This window comes from Lemur catta, chromosome 21, assembly GCF_020740605.2.
Source record: "Lemur catta isolate mLemCat1 chromosome 21, mLemCat1.pri, whole genome shotgun sequence".
NCBI classification, from domain to species: Eukaryota; Metazoa; Chordata; class Mammalia; order Primates; family Lemuridae; genus Lemur; species Lemur catta.
This window is the reverse complement of record NC_059148.1, coordinates 31,320,960-31,342,317: the sequence shown is the minus strand read 5'-3', so window position 1 is coordinate 31,342,317 and position 21,358 is coordinate 31,320,960. Positions and strand designations below refer to the sequence as shown.

Genomic DNA, 21,358 nt, shown 5'->3' with positions numbered 1-21,358 from the left:
TCAGTAAAATATACGGGATTGTAATCGCATGGGACCACCATCGCACACGCAGTTCATCAGTGGCCGAAACGTCACTATGAGTCATGTGACCGTATGTTCCCAAAATGCACAGCAATGCCAGGCTCGGTCAGCTGCAGGGCCGGCCACACTCGAGCCCTGGTGGCTTTGGCACCGCTGGAAGCCAGCCTCGACCTCCCTCCTGCCAGGGCCCAGCTGCCAACGCGCTCACAGCCGGGCATCAGCACCAGGCCCAGCCCTCCCCGCAGGCCTCTGCCCCCGACTCCACAGAGCACAGGGAGGGCCCGGCGGCCCAGCCCCCATACCTGTTCCCTGCCCCCGCTTCTTCCCGGGCTCCGCGGTGGGCAGGGAGGCGCCAATCCCTCCTCCCGTCCGAGGGCCACTTGCTGTAAGTCAGAGGACCGTCCACGCGTGGTGGCTGCACATGCACCAGGCAGCTCCCTCTGGCCTCCGAGGCCTTGTCCCCAAGGCCAACACCGATGACCAGCCCTGGGCACCGCCCGGGGGCTTCAGAACAAAGTCACAGAAGAACTGCAGGGACGGGCCAAGGCCAACCTGGGCCAGCGCCGACGCCACCCACGGCTCTCTGCACGTCACGCAGACAACCGGGTGCCCGTCGGTGAACAGCCGGACGGGAGGACGCGAGGACAGAGACGCCGCGGGGACTCACCAGCGTGTGGCTGAGCTGGACGGTGACGAGCGGAGACCCCGACAGGTTCCGGGAGAGGGTCGGCGGTGGGGAGACCTCCAGCGAGATCAGGGCGCTGGCGGCAGACAGGAAGCAGCCTCTGCAGCTCGCCGCCCCCGCAATCCTCGGGGGAAACGGGAAATCATCACAAAATGGGAAATGAGCGGAGGGGCGTGAGCGCGGGGACTTGGGTTCAGAATTTAACGTTAAGCCTGAAATGTTGGAGGCCAACAGCTTTTTCAGGTGAACTTTGACTTCTCAGAACCTGCTGCTCCGTTCAGGACACACCTGGCACCTACAGGTGGACCCTGTGGTTCTGTGTCTGGCTCTGTGACACGGATTCCGCCTGAATTTCCCCCGATAACTAGATTCGAGCTCCGTGTTCAGTGCCCTGCCTGGGACGGGGGCTGAGGGGCGGTCACAGTGACACACACATGTCAGCACATCCAGTCACGTCCCCTCTGCGGGTCACCTCTGCTCCTAGTTGCACAGGGAGGGCATTTAGGCCGGGCGCGGTGGCTCACTCACGCCTGTAATCCCAGCACTCTGGGAGGCCGAGGCAGGAGGATCGCTTGAGCTCAGGAGTTCAAGACCAGCCTGAGCAAGAGCGAGACCCCTACTCTCTCTACTGTCTCTACTAAAAACAGAAAAAATTAGCCGGGCGTGGTGGCACATGCCTGTAGTCCCAGCTACTGGGGAGGCTGAGGCAGGAGGATCGCTTGAGCCCAGGAGTTGGAGGTTGCTGTGAGCTAGGCTGATGCCGCGGCACTCTAGCCTGGGCAACAGAGTCAGACTCTGTCTCAAAAAAAATTATAAGTTGAAAATGTATTTAATGCCCAGATAAGCCCATCTTAGAGTTGAAAAAAAATCATAAGTTGCACCATCATAAGTCCAGATGTTCCTTAACCTTTGATGGGGCTAGGTATGTATGTCGCTGCTCATCCTCCCCAGCTCTGTCTCAAAAAAAAAAAAGAAAGAAAGAAAGAAAAGAAAAGAAAGAAAGAAAGAAGAAAGGAAAGAAAGGAAGAAAGAAAGAAAAGAAAAGAAAGAAAGGAAAGGAAAGAAAAGAGGGAAGGAAGGAAGGAAGGGAGGGAGGGAGGGAGGAAGGAAGGAAGGAAGGAAGAAAGAAAGAAAGAAAAAGAAAGAGAAAGAAAGAAAGGCAAAAAGGAGGGCACCTAAGATTACCAGACTCCAAGGGTCCATCTGGGAATTCTGAAATCTGTGAGCAAAGCCCAGACTTCCCGCATGTCGAGGGCATCAGCTCTGGAACTCAGTCAAAAGTCCGGACCACGCCATGTCCTCGCTATTGAACCGGGGCTAACCCATGACACGCGTGTGCACGGAGGAGGTAAAACTCAGTGGGAATCAGGGAGGGGAGGGACAAAAGCCCACCTTACGGGGACAGTGATCACCATCTGGGTGATGGGCACACTCACAGCCCTGACGCAAGCGGTACACGAGTGATCCGTGTAACCAACAACAGCTGTACCCCCGCGATATTTTGAAAAAAAAAATCGAACAAATAAAAATTAATAAAAATAAAATTTAATCCCTGGTATTTAAACAGCTAAGAAGAGAAGTCAGAGCGAGTGCAGGAAGAAGCTCCGCCTGGCCCAGACCCCCCCTCTGTGCGGCCACACTCAGCCCCTGACCCAGACGCCCACCCAGGATGCCGCGAGCCCCCCACATCCCGTGTTCTCACAGGCCACGCGACGTGTGGTGATTACAGCGCACAACACGAACGCCGGATACAAGCAGAAACCGGAACGCTGCCAGCGTGCAGACTCCACTAATCCCCTGACAATCGGGCCTGGGATTTGATAGTTATCTTAAGGCATAAGGGCGCAGACACCCGATCATCTCAGGAAGGAATGAGACCGAGCACCACGTGCCGTGTTTGGGAGCACTGAGTGCGGCATCAACAACCGGCTCCCGCGATCCCCGCGGGAACCCTCCGAGACCCGCGCGTTGTCACTCCTGGCTCAGAGAGGCACGGACGCAAGTCGTTCGCCCGAGTCTACAGGACAGGGTTCTAGAGACGCGGGCAACCCTGGGGCAGCTGCCTGGAGGATGCTTTTCCAGGTCAGCTGTGACGGCGTGACCTCTCTGCAGCACCTGCTGACTTGGGAGCTTTACCCAAGCCGCAGATCCGACCTCACGGTACACGTGACTAGTACGTTCTCACCGGGGCCGGCCGCCCACGGCAGGCGCACGCACACCCGCACCCCCCCACCGCACGCGCGGGAGACTCACCTGGTGCTGGCGGGCGGGATGCGGCTGAGGGAGCTGTGCACCGTGTGGTAGAGAAGCCCCACGATGGTGGCCCAGGCTGGGGAGAGAGCAGAGGCCCAGAGACACCGTCAGCATTCCAGGTGACAAGCAGGAGAGACACAAAGCCCCTTGCCCAGCCACGCACGTCCCTCACCCCAAGAACCGCCTGCCCAGCCCTGCGACGATTGCTCTGCCCACTAACTCTCATGACAACACTGCGATGCAGGGGCGACACCGTCCCCACTCGCAGATGGGGAAACTGAGGCACAGGCCAGCTCAGTAACTTGCCCAGGCCATGTGGCCAGGAAGTGGAGGACTCGGATTTCCCTCCCAGAGTCGGACTTGTGCCCAGGGAGCTCTGCTGCCAAGTGGGCGTCCCCAGGTGTCCAGTCACGGGGCTGCGGCCTTGCTGGCTGTGGAGACCTGAGCACAACCCACGGGACCCCCTGCCTGGCCTCCGTGTGGGGACATCCCGGGCAGGACTGTGCTCCCCACCTCTCCCCAGGGACAGGGCACACGTGACGTCACAGCAGGTGCAGCAGGTGACCAGCTGGGGACCTTTCCCCCAGGCCGCTCCTCGCTGGGAGGGGAGACACTTGACCCCAGCTGGCCTGGCCTGCACCCCTGAGGCAGAGCCCTGGCTGGGCGGGAAGGACGAGGGGACGTCTGTGGGGCATGTCCACGTTTCCAGGGACCAGAGAAGGCAACAGTCATTGCAGCAAACATAGCCGGAGCCGCCTGGGCCCCGACGGCTCCCTGGTCAGTCACGGGTCCCCTTGGCTGCTCGTTTTGAATTGCGAGATGGGACTTGGGCCCCCACGGAGTAGAAGCTGGGACCCTGAATGGACGAACCCCTCGCCTGGCCCGTGGCCACCCTGGGCCGGGTCGTGGGGAGAGATGGCCCATCCCATCCGTTTACAGTCGGCTGACCAGGCGCTGGGCAGACCTGGGGGGACACGTGACGTCCTCCACGGTGGCCTCACCAGGGCGAGTTTCAAAAGCTGCTCCCCAGCCCCCGCCCACCCCCAGGCCGGCCGCGGGGCAGGTGGGACCCCGCACTCACCATGGCCACGGAAGGCCTCCTGGGGGATCTCGATGTAGCTCTGCCCTCGGGCCGGGAAGCGGAAGTGGGAGAAGTTCATGGCCCTGGGAAGGACTTTGGCCACAGCGAACTCTGCAGGGAGCGAGGGCGAAGCCACAGTCAGCAGCTCGCAGGACCCGGCTGCGGGGGCCGGCTCGGAACCCACCTGCTCCCCCTTTTTAACAGAACGAGCTCCCCCAGGGAGAGTGACTCCCTTCAGAAAGCACAAGCCGGAAGTAGCCGGAAGTAACCGTGACCCGGAAGCTAAGCCGTGGCCGCCCCTCCAGGGCACCTACCTGTGGGGACCCCCCCACCACCCCCAGCTCCCAGCCCCCAGCCCCCGGCGACTGAGCCAGGGATGCGGGAAGACCCCAGGCTCTGGGGGACGCGAGAGACCCAGGAAACTGACACGCCCAGGACGTGTGCTCGGCTCTCGGGGTGAAGCGCCGGCACCAGGACGCTCCGCAGGTAAAGGCCTAAACCGCAAGGCCGTCCCCTGCCCCTGTGTGCAGCCTGACGTCACCCGGTCACGCGTGTCTGCACCGGGCAGCCCAGCTGACACCAGGAACCCGACCTGCCCCTCCCCTCCACAGACACTGCCGCCCCCGACCCCCACTCCGGCCTGAGGCCAGCCCCCACGAGTCACGTGTGTGGCCCCGTGGGCACATCACAGCCCAGCGACCCGCCCTGACCCCCCTCAGTGTGACTCTGCATGAGGCAGCGTGGTGGGGAGGTGGCCAGGCTCTTCCCCAGGGGAACCCACGGCCGGCGTGCTCCATGCTACCCATGTGCCCTGTGCTGCCCGCGTGCTCCGTGCTGCCCGCGTGCTCCATGCTGCCCGCGTGCTCCGTGCTGCCCGTGTGCTGCCCACGTACCCGCCACGGAGGAGGAGCCCTCGATGGTGGCCTGGGGCTCGCTGGCCTGCAGGTTGGAAGATACGTGGCCCATGACGGTGTCGATGGTGTCGACCAAGCCCAGCACCACTCTGCCGTCCTGCAAACGACACAAGCGTGGGGGGGCCGTGAGCGCCCACCCTGCTCAGCGGGCGCACGAGGCCGGTGCCTGGAGCCCTCGGAACCAGCTTGCTCGCCCCGGCCCCACGGCGGGAGGAGTCACACGACTGCCCTGGTTCACAGACCAGGAGCACCACAGAGAGGACACAACCCGACCGAGTTCGTGGAGCAGGGACACGGGCCGAGGTGGCCCACTGCCCAGGACACGGGCTCGTGCGTTTCTGCACTAAGATGCGGTGGCAGGTGGCCCGAGCTCCGCCTGACTCACGAGGGGCCTCCAGCAAGTCCTGGACCTGCCCACGGGTCCCCTCCAGGTTGAGGACACCAGCCGTTCCAGCCCAGTCCCCACGAAGGGGCGTGATGCTTTGGGGGTGCAGCACCCCAAGTCGTCTCTGGGCTCATTGGCCGGCCTGGCGCCTCCCTCCCTCTCCCTCCTCTCCCACTCCGAGTCCCCGAGTCCCGGAGGCAAAGGGGCTCCCGTGTGCACTGTCCCAGGAAGGCGGGGCCCGTCCTGACACCCTGGGCCGACCGTCCCCCACCCTGGGATGCCCTGCATGAGGCACAGCCTGGTCTCTGCCCAGCCACGCCTCCCTCCGCCTCTCCGAGGAGGCTGGTCCCCGGCGCTCCCCCACAAACCCACGCGCCCTGAGAGCCTGAGGAGCTGGAAATAGAAATCTGTGGCCAATTTTAGGAACTTGCAGGCCGGGGGCTGATTTCCCTCAGCCAAGCACAGTTACGCACACGGAACTGCGTGTTTCTGGTGGGCAGCTCTGTTGGGAGGCGGCTGGTTCGTACGTCCTCTTTAGTGCATGTCAGAGCCTGCCGAGTCTGAACAGTCCCTTTATTCTTATTTCGTGACAGATTTGCATATTTCGCATTTAGAAAACGTTAATTTAAAATGATGCCGCAGCACGTCTGCTCGGGCCCCGCCGGAGCCCCCGGCCGCTCCCCAGGCCGCAGCCTCGGGCACGGAGCCCCCTGGAAATCTGCAGCCCCGAGGCTTTGTGCTTTTTAAAAGATAATTTGTTTCTAGATCTCACATTCGTGACCCTGTCTTTCTCCCTTAGCCAATGCTAAACCTCAAAAAGTTTCTCAAACGTAAACCCTACAGCAATCTTATTAACAAGAGAGTGAGATGTTCTGTCTCAAACTGGCAAACATTGTTTAGTATTTATACGGGTTCGGGAGAAGGATCCCTTTAACATCTAACACCAAGACCCGCTCACCCTTCTCTGTCCTGCCCCACCCTGCCCTCAGAAGCCACACGCTGAGAAGGCAGCGTCGGTCGGACAGAGCCTGGGTCCCCGGCCTCCGGGTGGGGGACGGTCTACTCTGATCCGCGCTGGACTCGGACGGGTGGGAAGCGCATTGCCACCGCGCTGAGCCGCCGGGAGCTGCGGGGCTCTTTGTTACTGCGGAGGCCTCGCCTGTCCCGACTGCAACAATGTTGCAGACGAACACTCACTATCGCTGGAAACTGTTCTCCACGTAATTAAGGAACAACAGGTAAAATTGGATACACAATGCTTGTAGAATATGAGTGTGTGTGTGTGTGTGTGTGTGAGAGTTGAAAACTAGATTGTAAGAGAAACATACAAGAGTGTTAATAATAACCTCAGTCTTGGGATTTCAGCACATTCTGCTTTTTATGTTTTTTATTACCTGCACTTTCTAACTTCTCCACAGCTATTTACTTGTTTTGTTTTTTAAATAAGTAAAATCAATAAAGCTATTTTTAGAAAGAAAGAAAAAATTGTTCCATTCTCTCTTCTAATTATTTTGAGCACAGAGGATGAGAGAAGTTTTCTTTCACCCTTTCTTCGTGCAGTACGTATTGTCACGTGTTCCACTTTTCCACTTAACTTTCACTTTCACTTTCACTTAACCTTCGATATAAAACAGGTTTTTTTGTTACCATTCAAGAATGGTGTGAGGGTAAAAAATACGCTCTGTAAAGTGGTAAAAACCAGCCAGACGTCCCTCCTAGAAAAAAAACGTTTCCTTCTCCGGAGCTGAGGACAGTAACGCCTCACGGATGGTCACGCGTCCCAAGCCCTGGGGAAGGCGAGGCGTTTGAGTCCCGCACGTCCAGTCAGACCGGGCTCTGACGCCCCAGACGTCGGGACTGAGACATGTCGTCCTTTTACAGACGGGAATTGGGCCAGATGATGCCACTTCCAGGAGGACAGGATGACTCCTCAGGGGCACACGTTTTTGAAGATGGGAATGTTCTTTTCTCTTACCTCTGCCACGTCAGGCCATGCGGGCAGTAGCAGGACCCCTCCCACGGCCTTCAGGAAGGTCTAAAGGGGGAGAAAATGACGCTGTTCAGCGCTTGTCCTCACGCCTCACGTCCCAAGACCTTCCGTTCTCCCCACATCTCCCAGCACAGGCGGGGCCTGGACCGTGTCGCTGTGCACCCCCCGCCCCAGCCCCCGGGTCGCTTCCTGGTGACCAGGCCGGTGAGAGGGACCAGCCTGTGCGCAGAGCAGGTGTAGAGTATCTCGGGGAGCGAAAAGAGGAAGGATCTTGATGTTAACACTGTGAATGTTGATCCGCTAAGCGCTTTAGACGACTCTGGGAACTGCCACCGGGCACAGACTGTGGTCCACGGCCCCGTGGCTGAATCTACCCGTGACCCAGCTGCACCTAGTCTACACGGGGGACTGCAAACCCAAGTGCGCAGGGGCCAGGTGGCTGCTTAATAGACCAGGCAGGCCGGCGTCGGGCAAAGTGAAGCCTCGGGCCCCAAAGGGAAGCCCCACTGAGGCCACAGGGCCGGCCCGAGAGGCCACGCCACCCTTGTCCGGGACAAGCCTGAAATCCACACTTCTAAGTGACAGTGCCTGACTTTTCAACTCTCTCTAGGTCAAACACAACACGTCTCCGGGCCGGGGCCTGCAGCGCACCGGACACCACACCGCACGGTTCACCTCGGTGAGATTCAGCGCCGTTTCCTCCGACAGGGATTTGTTGGGTAAACTGAGGGACACGTTCTGAAGGTAACTCAGCACAATTCCGGGGCTCTGGAAGTTTCTCCTCTCCTCTGTCAGGTTGGTTATGATGGGGTGGTAGGCGTCGGTGGGCACCTGGAAGGAGGTCGTGGCGTGAGGTGAGCTCCTGCTCAGAACCAGAGCCAGATACTCCACAGAGGCTCACGTGTCCAACTCTGGGTGCAGCGCTTTTTATGCCATGATAATAACCATATAGGCAGGGCGCGGCGGCTCACGCCTGCGATCCCAGCACTCTGGGAGGCTAAGGTGGGAGGATCACTTGAGGCCAGGAATCTGAGACCAGCCTGAGCAAGAGCGAGACCCTGTCTCTACTAAACATAGAAAAATTAGCTGGGCATGGTGGTGCACCTGTAGTCCCAGCTACTCGGGAGGCTGAGGCAGGAGGATCGCTTAAGCCCAGGAGTTTGAGGTTGCAGTGAGCTAGGATCACACCACTGCACTCTAGCTGGGGCCACAGAGCAAGACTCTGTCTCAAAAAACTAAATACATAAATAACAATGTAGTACCCACCACATACCCGGCACTTCTGTGACCGCTTTGCATACATTAGCATTTCACCCCCACGACAACCTCGTGAAGTGGGAGCCCACTGGGCGGATGAAGCCAAGCACAGAAGGCTCCGCCCAGGGTAAGTGGTGGAACCAGATTTGGAACCGGCAGGCTGAGCCCACGCAGATGGCTCAGTCTGCATGAAAGTTCTCGGGAAAGGAAAGTTCTTTGATTACACACACTGATTCCAGAGGGGAACATTTTCTATACGAATCGACCGTTTTCTCCAACGTCAGAAGAAAAGGGCACAGACGGAGGGCGAGCGTCCAGGCAGCCCCTCCCCACGCCCCACCCACCGAGCCCCTGCCCAGGACGCGGCCTCGGCATCCACCTGTTCCCAGGAATCTGGGTCCCTCCTTGCAGGCACCTGAGCTTGCTGGGGACAGGAACCAAGGGGGTTCCCCAGCCACGATTCTACCAGAGCCGGCTTCCCGTCCGCCTGTCATGTCCCCCAGATGGCACTCTGCCCGCAACCAGAGCCCAGCTCGGCCACGGGAGTCTGTCCCTGGCAGACAGACCGAGCAGACAGACGTCAGCCGGGGGGTGACAAGAGCCAAAGGAAACGCATCTACTCACCGCGGTGCTCGCTGTGGGGGTCACACCGAGGCTTGGCGGGGTGGACGGCGACAAAACATGCTTTCCTGGGGGAAAAAATATGCTTCATTAAGGATGAAAACACGCCACCTTTTCTCACCCCGAGGAAGGCCTGTCCTTATTCAAAAGTTTCCTGGCTCTGAGACTGTTTGGAGCAGGGACGTTGCCGGAGAGATAAAGGTGCGTAAATCAGTGTAACGGGTGTTAATAGACGGTGTGGATTTTCCCACGTCCAATTATTTTCCCATTTACACTGTAAATTGCTTTCGAACATCTTTCATGCAAGTCATCATACACAAAGATGATTTTATTCAAGCTATTGCTGATTTCAAATAAATGAAGAACCCAAAGAAATAGATTTCCGTGGCAGCCATGGGGTGATGTTAATCACGGGGCGAGGACACCCGGGGGACCCGTGAGTGCTTTCCTGCGACACAGACGGAGCAAGACGAGACCTCAGTAAAGTAGCCCAGGAAGCCCCTCCCCAAGGACTGTCACTCTGTCCTCGTGGCCCCATGGGGTGAACGGTGGATCCGTGTGCTGTGAGCCTGTGAGAACCCTGCCCTGCCCTGGTATGAGAGGTGACGAGACAGGGAAGCTCCCTGTCTTCTGCGGTGGCTGCTGGGGCTGAGGACGCAACCCTGGAGGGATGGCAGCCACCTTGTCACCACGAGGCAGCCCACACAAAGGCAGGCGGGGCAAACCTGGAGATTCCTACTAAATCATCTGTACACCTGGACCGAGCCAGTTCTGCAGCCAGCTCTGCCCTAGACATTCCCTCGTGTGAGATGGAAAAAATGCCCTTCGTGGCCAAAGTTATTTTGAGCTGAGTTTTCTCTCACACAATGAACAGAGTCCTCACAAGTGATGGACTCAATGTTAGAACCAGAGTGGGGACCGGTGGGTGGGACCCAGGCCTTTCGCCTCCTGGTCCCAGCACCGATGATGCAGGGCACCTGCGTGGCCGCTGTCGTTTCCTGACAGATTATTTTATGTGGACATAAAGAAACTGGGTTCACTTGTAGGCAGATGAAAACAAAATTGTAGGGGGAAAGTGAATATTAACTTTAAAAACTGGCCAGGCTCTGTGGCTCAGACCTATAATCCCAATACTTAGTTTGGGAGGCTGAGGCAGGAGGATCACTTGAGGCCAAGAGTTCAAGACCAGCCTGGGCAACATAGCAAGACCCCATCTCTTAAAAAATGGAAAAACTAGCCAGGCATGGTGGTGCACCTATAGTCCCAGGTACTCAGGAGGCTGAGGCAGGAGGCTCGCTTGAGCCAGGGGGCTGGAGGCTGCAGTGAGCTGTGATCGTGCCACTGCACTCCAGTGTGGGTGGCAGAGTGAGACTCTGTCTCTAAAAAAAACGAGAAACAGCTAAGACCTATTGAAAACTCGCCACATGCCAGACATGGCACTAACGGCCTTGCACATCTTTTCACATTTAATCTTCACAACGTCCCCCAGGAGAGACAGGGTGCAGTATTGCTTTTATCCATTTAAGAAGGAAAAAATGTGATTTGAGCTGTTACGACAAAAGGGCCACGCGCCGTACGATTCCCTGTCCATGGAGTCACTGGAAGGGGTAGATCCGCGGAGACAGAAAGTAGCTCGGCGGCTGCTGGGCTGGGGGAGGGGAGCGACCGCTTACGAGGTGGGGGGGGGGTTTCTTTTGGGGGGTTTCAAACTAGACAGATGTGGGGGTTACACAACACTGAGAACATGCTAAACGCCACTGAACTGCTCACTTCTAAATGCTTGAGTTTGTGTTATATGAATTTTCCCTCAATTCTTAGAAAACTGACTTCCCAGTGCCCCACGGCTCATTAGGGCAGAGTGGAGATTTGAACCCGGGTCCACCCGCCCACGGGTCAGCACCGTCCCGTGCTGAGCTGGAGGAGGCGTCCCGGGGACTCCCCAAGGGATGAGCAAACTCTGGTTGGTGGAATGCGCTAAAGACCCGGAACATTCCTTCTCCAAAGCCTCCCCCCTCATCCATCACTCAGGCAGCCCCGTGGTGACCAGCAGGAGAACGTCCGTCTCTGGCGTCCCTGGGAGGGTGTAGACGCCTCTGTCTCAGGGAACGGGTGTTCCACAAACAACCGTACCTGTAGGGTCACGCCTGCAGGGTGACGCCGAGAGGGGGTGGAGGGACGTGCTGGGAGGGGGAGGGGGACATGAAGGGGCCCCAGGGCCAGACGCCAGACCCACCCAGCCCCCGCTCACTGACCAATGGCGGCTGTGAAGTACATGGCGATCTCGTCGGGGGTCAGCGCCCGCTCCCAGATGATGAACTCGTCGAACGCCCCGTTCTCGTAGCGCTTGGTCTGGTCCTGCTCGGACCCTATCACCAGGTTGACGTCGGGGTCCCCGTAGGCGTGGGACACCTTCCCGCTCGGATCAGAGGTGCTCAGGGTCCCGTTGACGTAGACTTTCAGGCCCTCCTTGGACTTCCAGGTAAACAGGACGTGAGTCCAGTAGGGGCCTGCAAGACAGGGGGGTCTCCGTGCGGGCGCTGTGGGAATGGGCTCCCCGTGCGGTGTGTCCCGCGGCTAAGCGCGTCCGTCTGTCCTGAGACGACCGTCGCTGTCCACCGTGGCGAGTCCGAACACGGGTCCTAACAGACCTGACCCTCCTGAGCCCTTTGCAGCACAGGAGGGAAGTCACCTTTTGCCCCACCCCCAACACTCCAGAAGCTGTTCAAGGAGACGCCTTGTCCCTTGTCACAGATCTGAACACTGCAAGGCAAGGCGGGCGCACCTGCCGGGACCCCCTTCCTCCAGACATAGCCAGGGAGGGGACAGAGGGGCCGGCGGCCTTTCCAGTCCAGCAGTTCGGTTTTGCTCAGGAAATAATGATTATGAAACAAACAGACAAAAAGCCTTTTTCTTGTCAAGCCCTGAGCTGCGTGTGCACAAACTGGCCCCTGGGGACGTTTCCACCCCAAGGAAGGGAGAAGACGCTGCAAAGTGACCCAGCAGATGCGTCCAAGGGGAAGCTGGTGGGTGACCCGCTGCCAGAAACAAGGCAGCTGGCAGGTGGCCATGACCCAAGGGGCAGCTGTCACCTCCCTGAGCCGTCTGTCCTCATCTGAGAACCAGTGTGAGGCAGGGCTGAGGCAAAAGTCACTGGCCAGGACAAAGGTCCCTCCACCCTCCAAAAAATAAAAAATAAAAAAATCCAAGACAGGAAGAAAAAAAAAGGAAAGCAAAGGTGATAAAATATTTGAAAGAGGAAAGAGGCCGGAGTACGAGCACCAACCAAGCCGACAGGAGCCCAGGAGAAAAAGCCAGTGTGGTCAGGAGCCAGGAAGAAGGTCCCTCTGTTCCAACATCACACAGAAAGTCCTAACTATGCAACAGGGCAAAAAATAATAAAATATTAACAAAAAGTCTACAGATTGGGAAGGATGCAATAGAACTATCTCTGTTTAGAGAGGACATGATTTTCTATGTAGAAAACACAAAAGAAATCAACAACAACAAAACCCTTAAACTAATAAATCATTATAGCAAAATTGCCAGATGCAGGATTAATACACGAAAGTCAACCACTCTTCTGTATACCAGCAATGAACAAATGGAATTTAAAATTAAAACAGTAAGTTTTCGTTTATACTAGCCCTCCAAAAAAAGGAAAAAGAAACACTTAGGTATAAATCTAACCAGAGCTGTGTCACATCTCTATGAGGAAAATGACAAATCTCTGCTGAAAAGATGTAAACAAAAGCTACATGAACAGAGCGATGTCCCTGGTCCCGGCTGGGAAGACTCAGTGTCGTCAAGCTGTCAGACTGATCTACGTGTTCGACACGATCCCAGGCAGAATCCCAGCGAGTTATTTTGTGTCTATCAACACCCTGTTCACAGCTTCAGAACTGACGGTTAGAACATGTCGATTCTGAAGTTTACGTGGAGAAAGCGACACACCTAGAGCAGCCGGCACGGAGCCGACGGCCGAGAACCGGGTCCGAGCCCCGGCACCACCTGACATGGAGACTCGCTACGAACCTATGGCCGTGGGGACGGCGGGATTCGACAGGCAACGGCAGACAAATGCCCGCTCCACCTCCGCCCTCCCGCGCCGGTCTCCAGCCCTGCCGGGCCCTGCCTCCACGGCCCTGGTGCCTGTCCACCCCGACCTCACGCCGGCAGGTGAACACGATGCCACAGGGAGACGGGGTCCCCGACAGGACACGGCCACCTGCAGGCTCAGCACTGAGCCCCCCTCCACCCCGACCCACCCCCACCACGGACCCTCCTCCACCCCAGACCCCCTGCCCACCCCTTCGTCCCTGCCCCCCACCCCCGGCTCCCTGAAGCTCCACCCTCTCTTTGCAGGAGCGTTTTCCCATCTAATTTTAAGCCACGGCGAGTGGACACCACTAAAGAGGAGGAGGAAGGGGAGGAAGAGGGAGCCACCGTGTGCACTTTGTGACCAATATTCCATTAATCTCCCCCAAGCCCTGAGGTTAGTGCCACTGACGTCATCGGTTAGTGGAAAGCGAAGCAGCTGGGAGAAGTCGGGTGACCCGCAGGAGTCACACAGCACGGTCAGATGGGACCCGGCGCTGCCCGCCACCCGGGGTCGTCTCAGCAAAGGCCACGTCCCTGCCCTTCCCGGGCCCTTCCGGAGCGAGGACAGGCGCCCGCACACCCGGAGGCCAAGCACCCTGGGCTCCCCGCACCGTCGGGCCCCGGCGTCCGTCCTCGGAGAGGACTCGGCTCCTCCGGGCTGAGCTTTAGGGGCCCACCCCGTCACTCACCAGGCGGGCTGAAGGTGGCCTCCCACGTCTTGGAGTTGTCCCGCGTGTACAGCTCCACGGAGCCTTTGCCGCCGCTGGAGCAGACTTTGAACCCGTCGGAAATGACCTGCCCAGCGTACGCAGAAGGGGCCGGTCGGGACTGTTCTCCTTGCGTCTTCCAGAAAAAAGAAAAGGTGACCCCTGCGGGCAGGAAAGGACGCGGTGAGTTGCTGACGGGAACAGGCGCACGTGACTGTCGGGAGCAGGTGACTCCGCTCTCCGCTCTGCATCTGAGGCACTTTTCCCTCATGCAGAGGCAGCGTGTGTTCAACTCAGAAAACACGCAGTGATGTTAGCTAGCGTGTATTAAGGGCACTTCTCTAAGATCTTTAAACGAATTGTCTTCTTTTAAATAGTACAAACGCCTGTTCCCGTCCCATTATACAGATGAGGAAACCGAGGTTAATCTGCTCAAACCCACCAAACCAGGGACCGACTCAGAGCAGTGCAAACCCAAGCGCATCGGCAGGGCGGGCGGACGCGGGGACCTCCCCTCCTGCAGACACGGCGTCGCGGGAGCGCCTTCCAAAGCCGCCGCTATAAATATATTTTACAAAGAAAGGAGCCATCTCGCGTATACCGGTTTATAAACAACATTCTTCTAACAATTTATTACACCGTGAACTTCCCCCGTGTCCATAAATACACCTGGCGCCGTCGTTTTTACGTCTGTGCAGCAACCGTTCCAAACGGGTGCGGCCTTCTCTAAACAACAGCCCCCTCCTGCAGGGTCGAGGTTTTCTTTGGCTTTTTGGGGAAATGTTTCAAACAGAATTTGAAGCAGACTTTCCGGCACAGCTTGGTGGGGGGTTTCCTGTCGAAGGGAAGGGCACTGTCGAGGGTTTTGGTGTCTGGGATTGTCCGTGCACGGCGCCCACAGGGACGGGGCGGCGGCGAGAGCTTTTCCCAGACACCCGTCTGCAGACTGTGGGTGACCTCTGACCCCAGTGCCACCCGGGGAAGGTGGTGTCCACGTGTTGGCGTGACCGAGCTGGCCCGTCAGCGGACGGCCCTCCGTCACCGGGAGCGGATGGCACATCCTTCAAATGCCGCGTGACAACATAGTTCGGCCATTGCATCACATTGCACCTTTGTCAACACGGAGAACAGAGAGCAATTTTTATAATCCTGGTTTTGAGTTTCCCTGTTTTATTTTTTAAGGTAAGAGGAACCTAAAAGCGCAGCTCCTGATGGTGACTCTCGGTCCCGAGTTCCCCCCTCGAGGGTCTGGGGGCCCCTCGCTGAAAGGTGATCAAGGCTCAGCCCTGGCCGGGGCTCGGGGGCCCTGGGGGGCTGGTGCCTCACTACCGTGACACTGCGGGGCTCTGATTGGCTCTATTCTGCCTCCAGGAACACTCGCCCCACCCCCCGGCCTGTCTTTGCGTGCGACAAACGTGGGTGTGACGTGTGTGCACGTGTGAGCTAAGCCGCCACCTGGCTGGACTCTGCCTACGAAAGCCAGAAGCAAATCCGGCTGCTCCCCCCCACCCCCCACCCCCAACAAGCAGGCCCGGGCTCAGCGGTGACGGGGCCTCAGGGACGCCGAGAGAGGACCCCCGGTGGGACGGGGTGGGTGGGCAGAGGGAGGAGACAGCAGCACATTTGTCCTTGACCTTATTTATGTAGATGGAACCAAGTTTAGACTTTAGACCTAATCTTCCAATGAAGTCACAGACGTGGTCTTAGAGAGAGTCACTGAATTAAAAGAAGACACTTGTCATTCATGTATAAATTGGTTTTTCATTACCAGCCATCCTTACTGTGACGCCTTAAAAATTAAATACATTTGTTACGAGGCCTTCAAATGCCTTGTGACAACGTCGTCTTACGAGAATTGCATTGTGCCTTTGCCAGTTCAAAGCCCAGTATGATTGACAGAAACATGGAAAACTGCATGATTTTTATGATCCTGGCTTAGAATTTCTCCATCTTATTTTTTAATGTAAGAGGAACCTCGAAACTCTACAAGGCCCCTGGATGTTTCTGATCTCTGAAGGGTCCGAGTCACGAGGGTGTGTGCCGAGGGCCACCGAGGAGAGCGAGAACCCCTCCAGCTGCCCTGCGGTGGGGGTCCCCACTGTGAAGGGACGAGACTGCGCACGGCCCAGGGTACTGACGGTGGCGTCCCCGGGCCCGGCTGGGCCTTCCCGGCTTCCCCTCCTGAGCCCGCTCCCTGCGAGGGCCGAGTGGGGGAAGGAGACTCGGGGCCACCCCCGTCCGAGGGTGCCCTGTGCGCCGTACTCGGGGGCCACAGAAGCCAGGAGCCCCCCGGGCCTTCTGGCTGCATCTCCCGCGCTCGGAAGCCACCAGATTCGCAGGGAAATGAGCACAGCCCATTGTGAAATTTTCGTTATGAAACACATTCCCAGTAGGATTCGTGAACGTTAATTTTTTCCAAAAACTTTGCTGTGTCGAAAAATTCCTTTCACTCAATTCAAAATTATACTGTCTCGGCCAAACGTCTTTCTGTCCAGAAAGAAAAAGAAAAAAAATAACAACACTGTGTGTGGTGTTCGGTGCGGGGAGGATGAAGGGCTCAGACCTCGCTCTCGTCTGGGTAACTCGACCCGCAAACAATGGCTTCTGTCCAAGGAACGGCTTCTATTTAAATATTAATTTGTGTCTTCGCAGAGTCTTAAAAGATTCACAATGTGCCTTCAGCATTAGCATTTGAAGGAACTCTGCCTCTCGGACTGGGACGTCAGTACAAAACGGACAAGCTGAAGGGAAAAGAAATAAGCGCGATATTGACAAATTGATTTGATTCTTCTTGTCGTGAGCATTGAATCCTCATCCATCCAAAAAAATAAAGCGAGGACGTGTCTTTCTCAACAAGACAACAAAAAGGAAAAACAAAAATCCAGACATCACAAGAAAAGACTGATAAATTTGAGTGTGTAAATATTATAATACTCTGCAAGGCAAAAAAAATTACCATAACAAAGTCAAAAGACGAATGACAATGTGGAGAAATAAAATTCGCAATACATTTAACAGACAAGAAATTCCCTCAATATGTAAATAACACTTTAGAAAGAAGAACATGACTTCCAGCATCGACTGAGAACCAACTATGGGCAAGGAAAGCTGTGCTGAGGCTTTTACACGTACGAGCTCTTAGTCCTCCCAACAACCCTATGAAGCAGGTGCTGTTATTATTCCCATTGCACACATGAGAAAACTGAAGCACAGAGAGGTTAAGTAACTTGCCCAAGGCCACACAGCTAGTCAGCAAAGTCGGGATGTGAACCCAGGAGTTGGCATTTGTGATCAGTGTACAATGCCATCCTTCCCTCGGAGAGAGCATCTCCCTGGTCACCGGGGTCTGTGGGCTGCACTGTCCCCGTCCCCAAATGAGAGCAGTTCTGGTGCAGTGGCTGGAGCCGCAGAGACACCTCTACCCCGCGGAGGAGGAGCGGTTCCCTAGAAACCAGGGAGGGACAGCTGGGACTGGAGCACAGTCGCTGTTTGTCCTCCCTGCGGCTGTCCCTGCGCCCGGGGGTGTTTTCAATTTGGAGGAATAAATAAGCCTGGTGTGTTTACACGGCTCTCTGAACTCGGAAACAGCCCAAAGTACAAATCTGTAAACCTGGCCGTGGTTCGGAACCTCAAAACCATTTCTCAAAATTCTGGTTTCCACAAAACGTCCCCTCCCACGTGTTTGTGCCTCGTCAAGCTTGTGTTTATTTTTGCTGGACCGTGGTCCTCACTGTCCCTGCATCGTGCGTGCACCGTGGACTCATCTCTTGGGGCCCTCTGATGTCCAGAAAGCCCTGGGGCTTCAGACCAGGCCTGCGTCACACTGGTTTCCTCCCTGGAAATGACGACTTGTCATTTTCCCGGGAGAAAGGACCCTGAAGGCCCAAGGCGGGCTTGCAGGGCGGAGAACACGTCCCCAGAAAGTATCCGACGGGCCCAGATGCTGCGGACAAATTTTCACATGACAAAAAAAGGAGCCGGTCCCTGATTATTTTTTTCTTTTGCAAGTATGTGTCCTGTCCGCCACATGGCTTTGGCCACAGGCTGTGGCCACCTTCTGGGGCCGATCCCCCCCTGCCCAGCCACTCCTCACGGCCACGGAAGAGGCGCAGCCGCCCGCGGGCGCTAACAGGCCCCGCCCTCCCTGCCACCAGCACCCGGAGCCAGAACTAACGTTCTGTGAGCCGCACGGTGGATTTCCTTCCCGCGAAGGCCGTGGCCCTGCCCAAACCCGCCGTGACATCACTGCCTCTATTATTTTAAGGAGGTTTTTTTACAAGGTTAAACATTTTCATCTTACATCTCTGCGAGGCAACGTCACACCTCTCAGCCCCCGGGACGGCAGCTGCCTGTGTCCCTCCCCTGCCCCCCCCAAGGTTTGTCGTGCGTCCTGCAGTCAGTGAGAACCTCGTACTCACACTGCGCCGGCCGGGGCGGGGGCTCCCCGACAGCCACGTGCACTGGGGTCACACCAGCGCCGGCCACTCACCTTCGGGGCCGCAGCGCGCCGGGTTGCTGATGCAGGAGCTCTGGTACCGGCCGTAGTAGAGCAGCGTGACCCCTTTCTCCTCCTTGAGGTAGATGCCTTTGTTGACCCGCCCCTCTACGATATCTGGGGAAGAGAAACCGCGCCGTGCGTTAGCGCTGCAACAGTAGAAGCCTAGAGACGTCTGTCAGACTTACAACTTGTGTATGATACACGTTACTATTTATCTTTCTAATTCTATTATGCATTTATAATCTATATACTCTATGATAGTAATATTATAGAATGGATTAATATTTATTATTAATAATTAAATTGTAAATAATTTATGTTGCCGTGTTAGATAATAAATTAGTATTAAATCCTATTGATATTATATTTGCATAAGATAGGTGTTATAATACTATAGTTATTGTATTGCCCGCAGGTGCACTCTAAGAGGGACATGACGCTAACCTCCTACTGGCCTGGACTTTGGTGGCATCGACACGTTTTATGAGTCCTTCCGGCTCGCAGCCTCCCACGAACTTCCCAAGCGAAACACTTCAGCAAGAGTGTGAATATACAACTAGGACTTAACTCCTCTCCTTTTGAGTCCTAATTGAAAGCCCCTGATCCCAGACATGTGTACTCAGGATTTAAAAAATAAATAAAACAAACAAAAAAAACCACCCATTATCAGACTCTACAAGGAAAACCAGAGTCACATTTTAAATGGCTGCCGAGTGCACAAAACGGCCGTGAGTCCGGGGGACGGGCCCTGCCCGGTGCGGCCAGGTTTCGTCCCAGTCCCGCAGCACACGCATGCTGGGAGTGTGAGGTCAACGGTGTGCAGAATAGGGAAGTGGAGACCTTAGAAACCACGAGTGAGCATTTATGGGCAGCTGGGGTCACAGTTGCTCAGGTCTCTCTGCCACCACGTGGGCCAGGCAGGGAATGCCCCAGGCGTCCCCAGCCGTGGATGGACCAGACCTGCAGGATCTGACCTGCCACACACCCGTCACATAAACACCTTGGTTGCCATCAGCAAACTGAGCTGTGCGGGAAGAGCAGAAGCTGCATGGGCTCTGGGGGTTATTAAATAAGACAACTTAATCGGGATTCTTGTGGGTGTGTCTCCTACAACAGCTTCTAACGACTCTTTTTAAGTCCAGCTACAGAAGAAATGCGGATTTTAATGTTTGTAAGGGATCAAATGTTCGACGTGGCATTTTAAACTCAGCTTTGCTTTTCCATTAAAAGGGCCTGCTTTTCCTATCCCCAAGGACATGCTCTATTTAAAAATCCAAACAATTTCTATGTTTAGAAAAGGCCTCCTCTTGTGTCTGTTTGGTTCTGAAAACGAGCAGCTGGTTCAGAAAGTGCTGGTAACTTGAAAGACTAGTCCCGCCTTCCGCTGTATCTGGACTTGCGACACCTGCCCTAGGGTTGGCCCTGAGCAGCCACTGCTAACACCTGGGGCTGCTGGGCCTGATGTGGGCTCTGCTTGTCTGCCAGCCACGGCAAGGAGGGTCCACATGCCACAGCAGGGGGAGTCCATGTGCCACAGCAGGGGAATCCACGTGCCACGGCGGTGGGGGAGTCCATGTGCCACGGCAGGGAGAGTCCACGTGCCACAGCAGGGAGAATCCATGTGCCACAGCGGGGGGGGGTGTCCACGTGCCATGGCAGGGGGAGTCCACGTGCCACCATGGTGCCCCGGCCTTAGAACTCGCTGCAGGCCCAGACGCGACAGAACGCAGAGCAAACGTGTGCGTGCTCACCTACGGTTGCAGAGAAATTTGAGTAGGCAGAGTCATTGGTGTGCACAAAGGTGGAGTTATGGGGAGGGAGCACAGTGAGGTTGTGGGTTCGCAACGCTGGGGGAAACGACAAAAGAGAAAAGCACAAAACATGAGTGACACGAAACACGGATGGATCCGACGTATCTCTCAACCCGCAACACGCATCCGGAGGGCCCGTCTGGCCGAGGGACACCTCCGTCTTCTCTCCTGCCTCCCCCCCTGCAGCCCCCACGGCCGCACCCACGCAGCCCGTGGGACGGCCCCCTCCCAGCCCCGTGGGTCCCAAAGTTGGGGCACGGTGGCTGCGAGTTTGGTGCCAGCACGGATCCCATCCGCTGGCTCCAGCTCCTACGCGGATACTCAGTTGAGAGATACGAACTTGAACTTGGCCATTTACGAAACGGCCTTCACAGAAGGGTTAATGGTGATGACGTCACGAGGACTGATGACAGAAACACGGCATGAGGACAGCTGCATGGGATGCGACACACGGATGAAACACGGAGAATTCGGCAACAAACGACAAAGCCGCACATCCGAGAGGTGCTTTTCAAGGCCACCGGACTGTCCCCGGCCGGCAAAATGTGCTGGCGGAAACTCCTCTGCTCCTTTTCCCTTAAGAAGCCGTAATCACAGTGAAACACGCCGGCCCGGCGTCGTGGCGTGAGGAACGGCTCCCGCAGGCAAGCGCCGTGAGACCGTCACCATCCCGTGCTTCAGAACAAACACTGATATATTAGAGTTTTCCTAGAAGCCGATACACTCAGCAAACAAAACTCCCCTGCAGTGTGTAACTACATGTGGGTAATTACAGCACCTTTGGAGGAGACTTTTTCATGGGTAAAGGTTTTCCAAACGCCAAGAGTTACTGATTTAATCCACAACCAGGCGCTCAGCTCGGGGGTGAGGGGAGAAATATGCTGATAGTTACTGGAGCTCTTGTGTGAAATAACTCCTAACGTTGGAGTTGCCGGGTCCTGACAATGGGCTATTTCAACAATGCATTTCCACGTAGGGAAATGATCCCCTTTCAGTGGCTTTAAATTAAAGGCCCTGAGAAACGAAACCTAGATTGT

At 56.3% G+C, this 21,358-nt stretch overlaps 1 protein-coding gene across 1 annotated transcript in view; it reads right to left on the bottom strand.

Annotated features, from left to right (window-relative positions):
* Window positions 1-21,358, bottom strand: part of ADGRD1 (adhesion G protein-coupled receptor D1) — an 84,924-nt gene that overhangs the window by 51,873 nt on the left and 11,693 nt on the right. The window contains exons 5-15 of the mRNA XM_045534313.1: window positions 20,262-20,357; window positions 18,502-18,624; window positions 13,995-14,174; window positions 11,460-11,714; window positions 9,211-9,275; window positions 8,005-8,160; window positions 7,315-7,374; window positions 4,934-5,051; window positions 4,041-4,151; window positions 2,960-3,035; window positions 689-830 (exon numbers count right to left, since the gene is read on the bottom strand). Of these exons, the coding sequence (XP_045390269.1) occupies window positions 689-830; window positions 2,960-3,035; window positions 4,041-4,151; window positions 4,934-5,051; window positions 7,315-7,374; window positions 8,005-8,160; window positions 9,211-9,275; window positions 11,460-11,714; window positions 13,995-14,174; window positions 18,502-18,624; window positions 20,262-20,357 (1,382 nt within the window). The remainder of the gene's footprint in view (window positions 1-688; window positions 831-2,959; window positions 3,036-4,040; window positions 4,152-4,933; window positions 5,052-7,314; window positions 7,375-8,004; window positions 8,161-9,210; window positions 9,276-11,459; window positions 11,715-13,994; window positions 14,175-18,501; window positions 18,625-20,261; window positions 20,358-21,358) is intronic.